The following is a 14,340-nucleotide window of genomic DNA, read 5'->3' on the forward strand; positions in this document are numbered from 1 at the left end:
TATCTTCTTGAATTAAGTGAAGAGCAACTACGCCGAAGCGTGAACGGCATGGCGGAGAAAGCGGCGGCGCCACCACCGTCGAAGCCTCTTACAACTCAGGAGTGGGAAACCCTAATCGAAGGCTTCCAGAACGGCGTGCACTGCAAATGGAGCTCTCTGGATCCTCTCTTCGATCCCCTTCTCTCCTCTCTGCACCGGAAGGACTTCCCTCTCTCCCTCAAGCTCCAACTCCTCGTCTTCCTCGACGAATTCTCTCTATCCTTCTTCACCTCACATAACCACCTCCACCGTCTCGTCGACGCGCTCAAAACCGTCGTTCACGCGCCCCTCGAAGCCGCCGCCCCTTCAGCTTCCACCTTCAAGGACCAATTCATGGTCTCCACCACCTCAATTCTCATCTGCGCATCTGAAAACGTCGTTGTCGAGGCTCAAACGGAGAATAACTTGGTCGAGTTCTTGTTAACGGTCATAAACCGGCCGAATTTCGGTTCGGACCGGCACACGCGCGGCGTCGCGTGCGAATGCCTCAGGGAATTGGAGCGGTGGAAACCGGGATTGCTTTCGGATGTGGTTGGACACTTGTGGAGTCTGTGCCAGAACGAGCGAACTCACGCTTCACAGTATTACCTCCTGCTCTTCACTTCGGTGATTCATAGCATCGTCGCTCGGAAACTCAACGTCTCGATTCTCACCACGTCGGTTCCGATGGTTCCGTTCAATGCGCCAAATTGCGTGACGGATTCGGGTTCGGGTTCAAGTTCAGATTTAGGTTCGGGATTGAATGTGAAGGAGTTGAGGAGGGCGTTAGCGTTTTTGCTGGAGTGGCCGCAAGTGATGACTCCTAGCGGGATGATGGAGTTTATGTGTATGATAATTCCCGTGGCTGTGGCGTTGGAATTGCAACCTTCCATGCTGAAGGTGCAGTTGTTTGGAATGATTCATTCCTTTGACCCTATCCTGTGTCATGTCGTTTTGAGCATGTATCTGCGTTTCTTGAATGCGTTTGATGGTCAAGAGGGAGAGGTTTCTCGCAGGCTCTTGTTGATTTCCAGAGAATCTCAGCATTATTTGGTGTTTCGCTTGTTGGCTCTGCACTGGCTGTTGGGTTTCAATCGAATGATTTTCAACAAGGCAAAGCCTTCCCTTGAATTGTGCTCCACTTTCTTTCCTGTTTTGTTTGATCCTCTGGCTTTGAAAGCCTTGAAGCTTGACCTTCTTGCCTTTTGCTCGGTTTGTGCTCGTGTATTGAGGCTCAAAGGTGGTTCTCATGAGCTAATTGATCCGGTGAGGCTGTTTGAGGATGGCCTTGTTTGTGTGTCTTCTTTCAAATGGTTGCCTCCTGGGAGCACAGAGACTGCTGTTGCAGTCCGCACCTCCCATAAGTTTCTGATTGCTTCATCGTCTCATTCCGATAATGATCCTTCCACCACGAGGGATCTGTTGGACTCTGCGATATTTCGCACTTTGCAGGTGCTTAAGAGTGTTTCTATTTTAGAAGTTGCATTCTAATTATAGAATTCTTTATATCCTAGTATGCTAGTAACTCAAAAGTTCAGATTCCAAGGTTAATTGCTGCAAAGAGCTCTTGTTTTTTGTCAGTGTTGTGTGTCAGGCATGATGTATTCAAGTTTCTTTGTTTTGTTTTTTAGGGGTTGCTTGTGAACATGATGTTGGAGAGTAGGAGACTGGTTCCCATTGTTGTTGCTTTTGTTGACCGTTTACTCTCGTGTCAAAAGCATTCTTGGTTGGGTGAGTGCTTACTTCAGAAGTTTGATAAGCACTTGCTTCCAAATGTGAGGATGGATTATAAGTTGGTTTACTGCTTCCCAATATTTGAAAGAATTGCTGAAAATCAGACAATACCTCCTTGTGCATTGTTAGAGCTGCTCACAAACTTCATGATTTTCCTTGTGGAGAAACATGGCCCAGATACAGGGATGAAATCATGGTCCCAGGGAAGTCGAGCTCTTGGAATTTGCCGAACTATGTTGATGCATCACCATAGCTCTAGATTGTTCCTAAGACTATCTCGTCTACTTTCTTTTACATGTCTCTATTTTCCTGATTTGGAAGTCCGTGATAATTCAAGGTATTACATTATGAATTGCTGCTCTTGACATAATATTCTAGTTTTCTCCTTCACCTCTGGCGTATGAATTATTTCTTGAAGTTAAAGATAGCTGTAGAAGGTTAAGAGGGCCTGCAAAAATGATTGCCTGTCTGTGCTGATATATAGTATTTTTCAGGATCTACTTGCGTATGCTGGTCTGCATTCCAGGAAAGAAGCTTAGAGACATCTTGAATCTGGGGGACACGATTCTTGGAATTTCACAATCTTCACATCCAACCTCGTTTTTCAACGTTCAGTCACCTCGACCTTCTCAGAAATTGAAGACATTTAAAAACTTATCATCCTGCATTCACCTTGAGCGTCTGGTCCCATTGTTAGTCAAACAGTTTTGGTCTCTGTCGTTATCAAATTTAGTTGTAAGTAACACCAAACCTGCTTATCTGGAGAGCATCAGAGACCTCAAAGCTCCTGTTGAGGAAAATGAATTTTCTGATAGTTCCAATACACAGATCATTCCTGAATCTGGAAGAATAAATCACCCACAGGAGCCACTCCGTGTCATGGATTCTAGAGTTGCTGAAATTTTGAACACATTAAGGAAGTACTTTTCCTGCATTCCTGACTTCAGATATATACCAGGTCTCAAAGTCAGAATATCATGTTGTTTGAGATTTGAATCTAATACTTTCAATCGCATGTTGGGAAAAGATAAAACTGCCACGTCCTTGGAAGAGGTGGATGCACTTCCGGCTATATATGCTACTGTGTTAAAATTCTCGTCATCTGCGCCATATGTGTCAATTCCATCCTATCGTATACCTTTTCTTCTTGGTGAACCTTACAATAAAGATTCTGCATCTCAAGATGCCTCCCTAAGTATTGTTCCTGTTGATGTTGGAAATGATTCCCAGGAAGAGGAAAAATATAGAGCTATTGTTGAGATTGATTTGGAGCCCAGGGAACCCACACCAGGTATAGTTGATGTTCACATTGAAACAAATGCAGAAAATAGTCAAATCATCCAAGGTCAACTTCAAGGAATCACAGTAGGCATAGAAGACATGTTTCTCAAGGCTATTGTCCCAACAGACATCCCAGAAGATGAAATACCTCGATACAACTTTGACTTGTTCAATACTTTATGGGAGGCATGTGGCTCATCCTCCAGCACTGGCCGGGAGACATTTCAGTTGAAAGGAGGCAAAGGGATTGCTGCCATCAGTGGAACTCAATCAGTCAAGCTTCTTGATGTCCCTGCAACCTCTTTAATCCAGGCAACTGAGCGCCATTTGGCACATTTTGTCGTAGGTGTGAGTGGGGAGCCACTTATTGATGCCATATGGGAAGGGGGAATCATTCAAAATGTCATTTGGGAAGATGCTTCTCCTGATGCTACTTCTGTTACTAATCATGATACAGGTCCACTCCGTCTTACTTACAATGATGAAGAGTATGAGAAGGGGGCTATTAGCAATAGTAGAAAAAGAAACCTGGGTTGTTTTCTTGTTCTAATATTTCTTCCACCGCGGTTCCATCTCCTTTTCCAAATGGAAGTTGGTGATGTTTCAACTTTAGTTCGTATTCGTACAGATCATTGGCCGAGCTTGGCCTACATTGATGATTATTTAGAAGCTTTGTATCTGTCATAAGAGCTTTCGTTTCACCTACATTGATGACTGTAGAAAGATGAATAATCCTCAATCAGTTTATCGAAACATATGTCCTTTTTTTTTCTTGTTCTTTTGCAATACACAATTTTTTTATATTATCTGTGGACTGTGGCTGTGCTGTTCAAGAAGAACTCATTTTTTTCTTATATGCATTTTAAGAGCATATCAGGTGATAGTTGTTCAAATGAGACAAATTAAGCTTGACCATTTATATATAAGTGTATTGTCAAGATTTGTTTGTCTCATGATAACAAATGAAAAGGGTTCTCCCTTGATATGCCCCTTTGTATGCATACACAAGAGACTTCTAATATAATCCAACTTGGTTTTTATGTGTAGTATGCTAGCAAACTACACCTTTGGAGTAACATATTCCTTTTAAAAAAACAAGTGGGAATGTACAAGCAATAAGAGCTGCTACTATACTCCCATTGAATTTTTAGAAGGAATCTATTAGCAACACCTTTGGGCATATTTTAACAAATCTAAGTTGTAGCTTGCTAAAATACTCCTTATTATAACAAGTAGGAGTATTTTAGCATCTATGGGTGCTAATATTCTTTTACTTGCTCTTTAAAAGAAGTATTTTGCTAAGCTCAGATAATATATACGAAGCATAGGAGAATTAAAACAACCCCTTCTCCATTTCATGTCAAGTTAAAGCTACTGCTGCATCATAAAGCCTTTTCTTTTTGTTACATATAGCCCAGTAATATGGATTTAGAGGCTTGGGTGGGTGGAAAAAATGCCAAACCTAAAACTGAGTGAGTTTTTTTGTTACATATACAACAACAACAACGCCTTATCCCACTAGGTGGGGTCGGCTACATGGATCAACTTCCGCCATAATGTTCTATCAAGTACCATACTTCTATCCAAACCATTAATTTCGAGATCCTTTTTGATAACCTCTCTTATAGTCTTTTTGGGTCTTCCTCTGCCTCGAATTGTTTGTCTTCTCTCCATCTGGTCTACTCTCCTCACTACAGAGTCTACCGGTCTTCTCTCTACATGCCCAAACCACCTAAGTCTATTTTCCACCATCTTCTCTACAATAGGCGCTACTCCAACCCTCTCTCTAATAGCTTCGTTTCTAATTTTATCCTGTCGAGTCTTACCACACATCCACTGCAACATCCTCATCTCCGCTACATATAGCCCAGTAATATGGATTTACATATACCACTACTGCCATTTCTTTCATTCTAGATCTTGAAGCTTGATCGAAGTGAGTTTTTTTAATACATGAAACCAAACCCACCTAGTAGAAAACGGCATTTGTTGTTCTAAATCCCGCTGTTGTTTAATATGCCCAAAACTGTATTGTGGCTTCGTATCTTGCAGTTAAAAATACAATAACTTGAGTATTCTTTATATTGGAAAGCTATATTAATAATTAATTTTAATCGGCAAAGAACTGCGATTGGTTTGAATTGCAATGAGAACGTACACTTCTCTCGCAGATTTTGTTATTGCTATATGTGAAGATTTCGTCCTGCCCTTACATTATTACAATTTACAAGGGTCTTTCTCGATTCAAACTGTGCTAAAAGGTACTTTCTCTTCTCCCTCCTAGATGTTTGGTGTCATTTCTTTGTTATGTTATGACCTGTGGCACCTGTTGCATAAGTCATTCTTTACTTTTTATGCAGGTAGCACTGTCCGGTAATTTCCTTGCCGCAGACATAAATTGATGAAGTTACGTTTCGTTTTCATTTTTTTCATGGGGAACGATATTATAGAGTTTTTAGATAATACGGAATTGTTAGTTGTACATTGTCTTGTAACTGTTGTTAAGGGTACCATTATTTTGGGTATGCTTAGGATGGACAGCTCTCCTACAGTATTTCTTTTTCCTCGTTTTGTATTTGTATTATCTTTGTTGAGGATTTCTTATCCTCCAATCTTTTGTACTTATCTATTTTTTCTTTCTGTAATTAAATTTGTTGAGGGTTTCTTATCCTCCAATTCTTAAAATTTAAAATTCCTCATTAAATTCTCCAATCCAAACATACTCTAAAAGACATTTGAGAAAAAGAATAGTGGTTTGCTTTCAAGAAAATGGGGCCATGTCAGGGAGGTCTATATAGCTAGCTAAGAACAGGAACAAAAGTGGTCAGAGATATGGTTTTGTTAAATGCAAAGGCGTATCCAACGTCAAGCAATTTGAGAGACAGTTGGATAATCTGATTGTAGGTAGCCTTAAACTACACGTGAATCTACCAAAACATGAAAGGGAAGACGATGAGCATCTACGGGATAGAGAGAGTGACAGGGCTACATCTGGTGGACGAGACAAGGGTAAGGCAGTCATGGCGCAACCCCATTGTCAGCCTAACAAGGGATGCGGGATGTAGGCACATCAACAAAGCGAGTTGATGACGGTGACGTTGAACAACACAGGCGAGATCACACAAGTAAACAAGCGTATGCAAAAGTGGTAGCTAACGGAGGAAAACACGCAACTTAGAGGTGGCAACCAAGAACATTCAGGAATGCTCAGAAGTAGATTGCGAATAATCAGACTCGTTCAACAATTTCATTGTCAGTGCCTATGGAGAGCAAAGCATGGCTGAAAAAGGCTTGGGTTGGCCATTTACAAAACTTAGCAACGTTCAACAGACTTGAGGAGGAGCTCATATGGGATGGCGAGGAGGAGATTAGACCGAAGTACTTGGGTGGCGATATGGTACTGCTACTGAAAGCAGAAACTTTGTGCAAGGAATGAGTTCATAATGGATTATCTATGTTCCACTCGTTGCAGAAATGGAGTTCAGAAATGCACACTAGCTTTAGACTAGTCTGGATAATGTGTTGGTGCATTCCAATACACGCCTTGGACATGGAAAGTATCAAGAAAATTGCAGAAAGCGTAGGAGAGGTAGTCGAGGTAGACGAAGAGGTGGAAGATCTACAAAGAGTTGATCGGGCAAGAGTCCTCGTCAAGACACCTTGGTCTCTGCTCATCAACCATTTGGTTATGACTAATATCAATGGTGAAGAATTCGTAGTGAAGATTGTGGAGGAAACTTGCTATAGTTTCCGGAAGTACACATGCGGAAAATTGAACTTCTTGGACTCGTTGGAGAAGATCTCTTCCAGGGAAAGCGAGATCGGGCCAGATGCAGCATTTGTCTGTTCGTAGTTTGATGGCAAAAAAACTATGGTGGGTGGCGGCGAAGGAAGATCGGAGAGCGAAGATGGACGTTAATCGAAGACCAGTGGCGGAGAAAGAAGGTGACATCGGCACGAACAGCGGGGAGGGTGGAGACAGAGATTCTCTGACCATTGGTGATGGCCCAACCAACACGTTAACCTCAGCCAACCAAGGCACCACATTCATTCTTGGAAAGGCCCACTGAAACACATGGGTAGGCACAAATTGAAGGAAGCCTAGCAAATGTCAAACATGCTTTCGGCGATGAACAGGAGCTTTCACCTATGGAATAGGAAAAAAGGGTTGATAGAGACAACAATTTGCAGAAACACATGGTGGAAGATGAAGTCCTTTTTTGTAAACAAAGTGATCGAAGGGAAATGGAAGCATGTAATGATAACAAGGAGACCCACAAAAGTCAAACAAATTTGAATTAAAGGGGGTTAAGGAGGTGTACAGTTACCTAACTCAGGAAAAGGCATCAACTTAAAACATGCCCTCTCAGCAGAGGACGTGGTTGACCAAGACCAGATGTAAGAACTGAACTTGGGCCTAAAAATAATGGGCCTCGATCAGTATGGCATGTTTACAAGAGGACAAAAAAATACAAAGGGGGAAATGGGACTGATGTGGTAGGAGGAGAAAAAGAAACCGATGAAGTCACCAACCTTTGTAAAGACATTGGAAATACTGATATTGGACCAATAAACTTTTTAAGGCCTATTCTCCTACTCTAGATGGATGAAGTGGTCTAAAAGAAGTTGCTACGTAGGATGCTCATGCGAAAGGGATGAATGCTGAAGGTTCAAGTTCAAGCTCAATATATAAGAGCCCGAGAAGCTGTGAAGCAATGATGGAGGCTGCAAGTACATGGGAATTGGCTAAAAACATAGGAACCAGTTTTGGGAACGAAGAAAATGAATTGTTGTCCAGAATGGTTGTTTTAGATGGAAGAGATAAATCTGAATTTAAGAAGCTGGGAAGAAGGGTGGGTGATCAATGAAGATAGTTACCTATAATATTAGAGGTTTGCGGAGGGGTATTAAATGGAAAGCAATAAAGAAATTGGTAGTGAAAGAGCAAGGAGATATGTTATGTCTACAGGAAACTAAAAAGGAAATGGTGGACAGAATTGTGTGTTAGGCTTTATGGGGGGATTCCAAGGTGAAATAGGCAGCTAATCCAACAGTGAACAGTGTTGGAGGCATCTCGTGTGTATGAAGTGAATCATCTTTTGTGCTAGAGAAGGAGGTTATTGGTAGATGGTTCATTTTACTAGAAGGAACTTGGAAAGGTGATGGCAAAAAAATCACTATTGTAAATATATATTCCCCTTGCTATGCAAATTTGAAAAGAAACTCGTGGGGTCAAATTAAACAGCTAAGAAGTGCAAGTCAAAACAAATTGTGGTGCATGGTTAGCGATGTCAACTATGTAAGGAGACAATCAGAACAAGTGGGAACTAGCCAAACAGAGCAAGGAAGGGGGATCATGACGGAATTTAATGACAAGGATAGCAGACCTAAAAGTTGAGATGTGCCTAGTGTAGGTTGCAAATACACTTGGTATATCCCAAACGGGACTGTTAAAATTCAATTGGATAGGGTTCTTGTCTCTACTGAATGGTTTTCTAAATGGAATGGAAAGTACCCAATTCATATTGGATAGGAATTACTCAGACAACTGTCTAATCCTACTGAAATCAATCATTGTTGACTGGAGTCTGAAGCCTTTCAAGACTCTAGATTGCTGGTTTCAAGATAAATCTTTTAGGAAGACAATTTATAATTGTTGGAGAGAGAGCTCAGTACAAGGGTGGGGAGGTTTTGTATTAAAATAAAAATTGAAGTTGCTGAAACAGAGATTAAAGGTGTGGAACAGGGAGCAATTTGGGGATATTCAGCAGAAGCTAAAGTGGGTAAAGGAAAAACTCAATGAGTTGGAAAAGAAAGGGGAGGATAAAGACCTGACTGAGGTGGAAATCAACTGAAAAAGGAGTTGTAGGAGAAAGTATGGGTGGCAACGCACTCAAAAGGATCCATTATAAGCCAAAAAGCAAGAATAAAGTGGTTAAAAGAGAGGGATTGCAACTCTAGATTCTACCACATGACTGTAAATTAGAAACAATGCAAAAACATGTTAAGGGGGATTTTTATTGGCGGTTGTTGGGTAGAAGGGCCAAATAGAGTAAAGCATGAAGTCAAACAGTTCTTTTTAAGAAGATTTGCAGAATCATCATTTGAGAGACCAAGGTTGGATGGTGTAGAATTCAAGACCATTAATTAGGAGGCAAATGCAAAATTAGTGGCCAGATTTAAGGAGGATGAGGTAAGGGCAATTGTGTGGGAATGTGGGAGCTCCAAGAGCCTAAGACCTGATGGACTAAATTTAAGTTCGTTAAGGAATTCTAGGACGTAATGAAAATGGATGTTTTGCATTTCTTGGTTAAATTTCATGCAAATGGATGCTTTCTGAAAGGCATTAATGCATCCTTATTGGCTTTGATTCCAAAGGTACAAGATTCACAAAATTTAAATGAGTATAGACCTATTTCTCTGATAGGTTGTATCTATAAGATTGTCCCAAAATTCCTAACTAGAAGACTCGAGAAAGTCATGGCTACCATCATTGATGAATGACATAGTGCCTTTATAGATGGGAGACATCTCTTAACAACGTAATGATTGCTAATAAGGCTTTTGATGAAGCAAAAAGGGGAATGAAAAGATGTTTAGTCTTTAAAGTCGAGTATGAAAAAGCATAGGATTTTGTATGCTGGGATTTCCTCATTTACATACTGAGGCGGATGGGGTTCTGCGAGAAATAGGTGATGTGGATTGATGGGTGTCTGAAGTAATATTCTGTCTTAGTCTTGGTGAATGGATGTCCCACTGATGAGTTCTTTTCTCAAAGAGGACTTAGGCAGGGGGATCCATTAGCCCCCTTCTTATCAACATTTTTGTTGAAGGTCTAATGGGTCTGATGCGGGAGGCACAAAAGAAAAATTTGTTCAAAGGTTTCCTGGTAGGCAAAAACGGGGTGGAAATCAGCATTCTTCAATAGGCTGACAACACAATATTATTTGGTGAAGCGACCATGTCCAATGTGAAGACAATCAAAGCAATGTTAAGGAGCTTTGAGTTGGTGTTGGGGTTGAAAATAAATTTCACTAAGAGCAGTTTTTGGGCATTTGGAAGATCAGATTAATGATCAAGTCCACCACAGGATGCCTTAATTGTAGACTCTTGTCTTTGCCTTTTTCTTACCTAGGAATCCCCATAGGGGCAAACCCAAGGCATAATGAGATATATGATCCAATTATTCCTAAGCATGAGAGAAAACTTTCAAAGTGAAAACAAAGAAACTTATCTTTTGAGGGAAGGGTGACCTTGATAAAGTCAGTCCTTAACTCAATATCTATTTTCTTATTTTCCTTTTTCAGGGTACCTAAGAAGGTGGTGGATAAGCTGGCATGGCTACAACGATAGTTTCTTTGGGGTGAAGGAGAGGGTCAAAAGAAGTTGGCGTGGGTGAAGTGGGAGACAATATGTCTCCCTAAGGAGAAAGGTGGTCTAGGGGTGCGGGATTTTGCGTCTTTTAACCAAGCATTACTCGATAAGTGGCGTTGGAACCTGCTTCATCATATTGGCGATTTATGGGCAAAGGTTTTGATGTTGAAGTATAGGGGATGGAAAAACTTAGATGAGGCAAGGAGGAATCACAAGGAGTTGATATGGTGGCGAGACTTGTGTTTTGTGTGCGGTTCTGAGGGAAAAGGTGGGTGGCTTAATGAAGGTGTGAAGTGGAAAATAGGATGTAGGTCGCAGGTAAATTTTTTGGAAGATAGGTGGAGGCAGGATAGGTTATCTTTGATGGAGAAGTACTAGAGACTATATTGTATATCTTGACTACAACATCACACTATTTAGTAGATGGGCTTCGAGGTGGGGGAATTGTGGGAATGGAATTTTGTGTGGCGGAGAATGATGCCAGAAAGGGAGATGGAACTAGTAGCTAGCTTTATGGAGGATATTAAGGAGTTGGGGGTTCAGCCTAATCAACAAGACAAATAAATTTGGAAGTTGTACTCAGTGGGAAAGGGATATCATTTGCTTAATGAAGTTGTGGCGGATGAGAACGAAGACAAGGCATTCAAACTAATTTGGAAAATGAAAATTTTAAGCAAGGTAGCACACTTTGTTTGGAGGTTGGTTAAGAGTAGACTACCAACAAAAGCAAACCTAAGGAGAAGGAATGTGCAGCTAGATGACTACCATTGCCCATTTTGTTCGTGTCATGAGGAGGAAGCGTCCCACATATTTTTTGGCTGCCAAAGAATAATGCCTTTATGGTGGGAGAGCCTTGCATGGACAGAGGTTGTAACTGTGTTCCTTGCATCACCTAGGAAACACTTTCTACGACATTCATACTGTAAGGCATCAGGAATAGTCCAAAACAGATGGTGGATGTGGCGGGCTGCCCTCACGTGGTGCATTTGGAATCATAGAAATAGAATTGCATTCTCAAATGACAATTTTAATGGACAGAAATTGATGGAGGATGCAATTTTCTTCTGTTGGACGTGACATAGATATTTAGACAATGACTTAAAGCTGTCACTCTACTTTTGGTCCAATAATATTAAATCTGGATTCTTGTATAGGGGAGGGATTAGACCATAGATACTTTTTGTAATGGGTATTCCAGTGTGCCCAGAGATGGGGGTTATGGTATTCTAATATCTCAAGTATATTTTGATTCCATAATCTTACATAGATAACACACAAACTGGGATATGCAGATATTAGTACTACTTGTACTGATTTCATACTTAAAAGATCAACCATGCAACCATAATGTTTGATATCATGCATAATTTTGTATTGTTTTGCCATATGATCAAAATACCATCTTGCTTTATCTACCAAACCCTTACGACTACAAGCAATCAAAACACCAAGGAATGTCACCCCGATTTGGCCTAACTGTACAAAGCCTGCTTTCCATCTTTGAAAACAATTGCAGATCTTCCTCACAGTAACCATGGACATCCAAACCAACAATCATAGCATTCCAACAACTAACAGTTTTTATCCTCTCTCCATGAAGGAGTTGTGCTTGGAAGTTTGTAGGAAGAGGGAATGAGCATGGAAGAGGTTTCCCATTGGAGAAAGTGCAGAAAAGAAGATTAACTTGACAGTGAAGGGAAGGTGAGAGTGAAGGCTAGCTTTGGTGATAATGGATTGAACTTATTTCAGTTCCAACATGGAACAAAGGTGTTGAACCATGCAGCTTATGCGTGAATATGTTCCTGACATTGGTTTCGTGGTGTTTCACTGTCACTGCTAGTATTCATATGATCAACATATTAAGAATGCGTTGGTTATGGTCATTTAGGGATGTGAGGAGGTTTGGAAGAGTCTTCAGTTTTCGTTAGGGACAAATGATCAAACACTTGATGAGCATTTCTGTATGGAAATGTCACGAGTAAATTATATTCTTTTTATATTCTACATCACTTTCCAGCCTTTCTATTTGTTTATTCTCATAAATTTAAACATGGCTTAACTTTACAAATCGTGCTGAAGAGTGTTTAAATCTAGTAATTAATTTGTAATTAAATGATAATATAAAATCTCTATGTTATTAGTATTTTCAATTAAACTGTTTATTAAAAATGATAGTAATGAATATTTTTTTATTCTTGCATCAACGATATTTGAGCTGACTTTGTGCAAATGAATCTAAATCACTCTTTATCCTTAAGCTGGCTCTAATAATTTTTAATCATAAATATTATACTTTATTATAAGAACATAAAGAAAAAGATATGAAAAAAAGAAATATAAAAAAAAAGCGAGAAAGAAATATAAAAGATAAAAACGAAAAAGGATAAAAAAAAACATATTTAAATGGATACAAAATACTAGAAAAGAAAAAGTGAGAAAGAAATATTTCTTCAATTTTTTTCCCATTTCAGAAGGAAGAAAATAAATAGGTCAAGTATAAAGCAGATTCCAGTATTACTAACCGTGAAAATGGTCTGGCTAAGGCCCATGCAGGCCAAGGGAAAGAAAGCCCACAAGACCAAAGGCCCATATCATAACGCCTTTAGAGCCGAAAACATCCACAGGGCCTTGTTAATTAGGGTCAGCCCATGGATCCTGAATTTTAAATTTAAAAGACTTTTTTGTTCACTTTTTCTTCTTATTATCATATTGGTATAAAATAGACGAATTGGGATCGATCTGGCCAGCCCATTGGGCCAAATAGTGAAAATAAAACAGTCTAGACTTGGTTTATATTCTTTCAAGTTGAAATTTCTTAGGACCAACTCAACTCTATGTCAAGCTGTTGGCCACCAAGCCTATTCGAGTCAATTTAAAAATAATAATAATAAGGGTTAAAAAATTGATTATAGGTAAAAAAAAATCAAAGGCAATAAATTATTTATTATGTATTTATTTCGACTAACTAGTATTGGTAAAGTCATTTAAATTATGTTTAATAAATACCCAAATTAATAATATTGCTTTGGGGTTGTTACTTCTTATGGACATTTATTTTATGTTTAATGAATATGTTTTGTCCTTTTAAAAAAATATAAATTGTAATTTAAAATTAAAAATTACATTAATGATTTATTATATTTTATTTAATATTTATTATATATTACTAATTAGGCTAGCCCAACCCGAATCCATTTGATCTGTCAGGCTATATGGGTCAACCAAAAAAGACTTATTTCTATTCAAACTATCTTTTTTAGTCCAGTGTAACCCTAACTGTGGGTCGAATAGGTTGATCCATCAAAACAAATCCATTTTGTTTGCTCTAGTACAAAGTAATATTGCAAACTATTGATTCCAAGCCACCTATCGCAATGAATCAACAATTCAAAATGTTTTTCTTGCGTATTCTTGAAAAATCAATGTTTATATATAGGTGTAGGAAGATTTGTTTGGGAAGTAAGAAGTTCTATTGAGATCTCTTCATCGGTAAAGAATTGTCTATGTGAAAACACAAAAACAAAAGATTGATCTTTAAATAGGAAAAAAAGTGAATTTGCGGGTCCGAGATGAATTGGCTTATTCGAAAAAAGCCCTATTCTTTGAAAGTGATGACTAATTTTCATTATCCGTGAACGCATACAATATATATAAATTAAACTATAACTAAAATTGATAATAGATAAGTATTTTTTCATAAAAATTATATTTCACCCCTTAAAAATATTTTAGACTTAGATAACCAATTTTTATCATTTTATTTTATCAACAAAGTGTTAGTTTGTAATTTGTTAAAACATTAAGTTTTGTAATTTTGTTAGCAAAAATGATCAAATTCGTGCAACTTTTTTTTTCTCTTAATCATTGAAATAATCTTACATCTCCAATTTTTATTGTGATAATAAATAAATGTTATGTTAAAAATATTAGTAT

At 39.0% G+C, this 14,340-nt stretch overlaps 1 protein-coding gene and 1 long non-coding RNA gene across 2 annotated transcripts; both read left to right on the forward strand.

The window, feature by feature from the left end:
- Positions 1–48: 48 nt before the first annotated feature.
- LOC100789330 (AP-5 complex subunit beta-1) lies at positions 49–3,786 on the forward strand. The gene is made up of 3 exons (XM_003537735.4): positions 49–1,470; positions 1,650–2,089; positions 2,247–3,786. The coding sequence occupies exons 1-3, from the start codon at positions 49–51 to the stop codon at positions 3,718–3,720; spliced, it is 3,336 nt and encodes a 1,111-aa protein (XP_003537783.1). The 3' UTR covers positions 3,721–3,786.
- A 991-nt stretch (positions 3,787–4,777) lies between these two features.
- On the forward strand, positions 4,778–5,678 carry LOC106795166 (uncharacterized). The gene is made up of 2 exons (XR_001383456.3): positions 4,778–5,294; positions 5,394–5,678. It is a non-coding gene; the product is annotated as an uncharacterized lncRNA (long non-coding RNA).
- The last annotated feature ends 8,662 nt before the right edge of the window (positions 5,679–14,340 follow it).

The sequence above is a fragment of the Glycine max genome, chromosome 11 (assembly GCF_000004515.6).
Source record: "Glycine max cultivar Williams 82 chromosome 11, Glycine_max_v4.0, whole genome shotgun sequence".
Classification (NCBI taxonomy): Eukaryota; Viridiplantae; Streptophyta; class Magnoliopsida; order Fabales; family Fabaceae; genus Glycine; species Glycine max.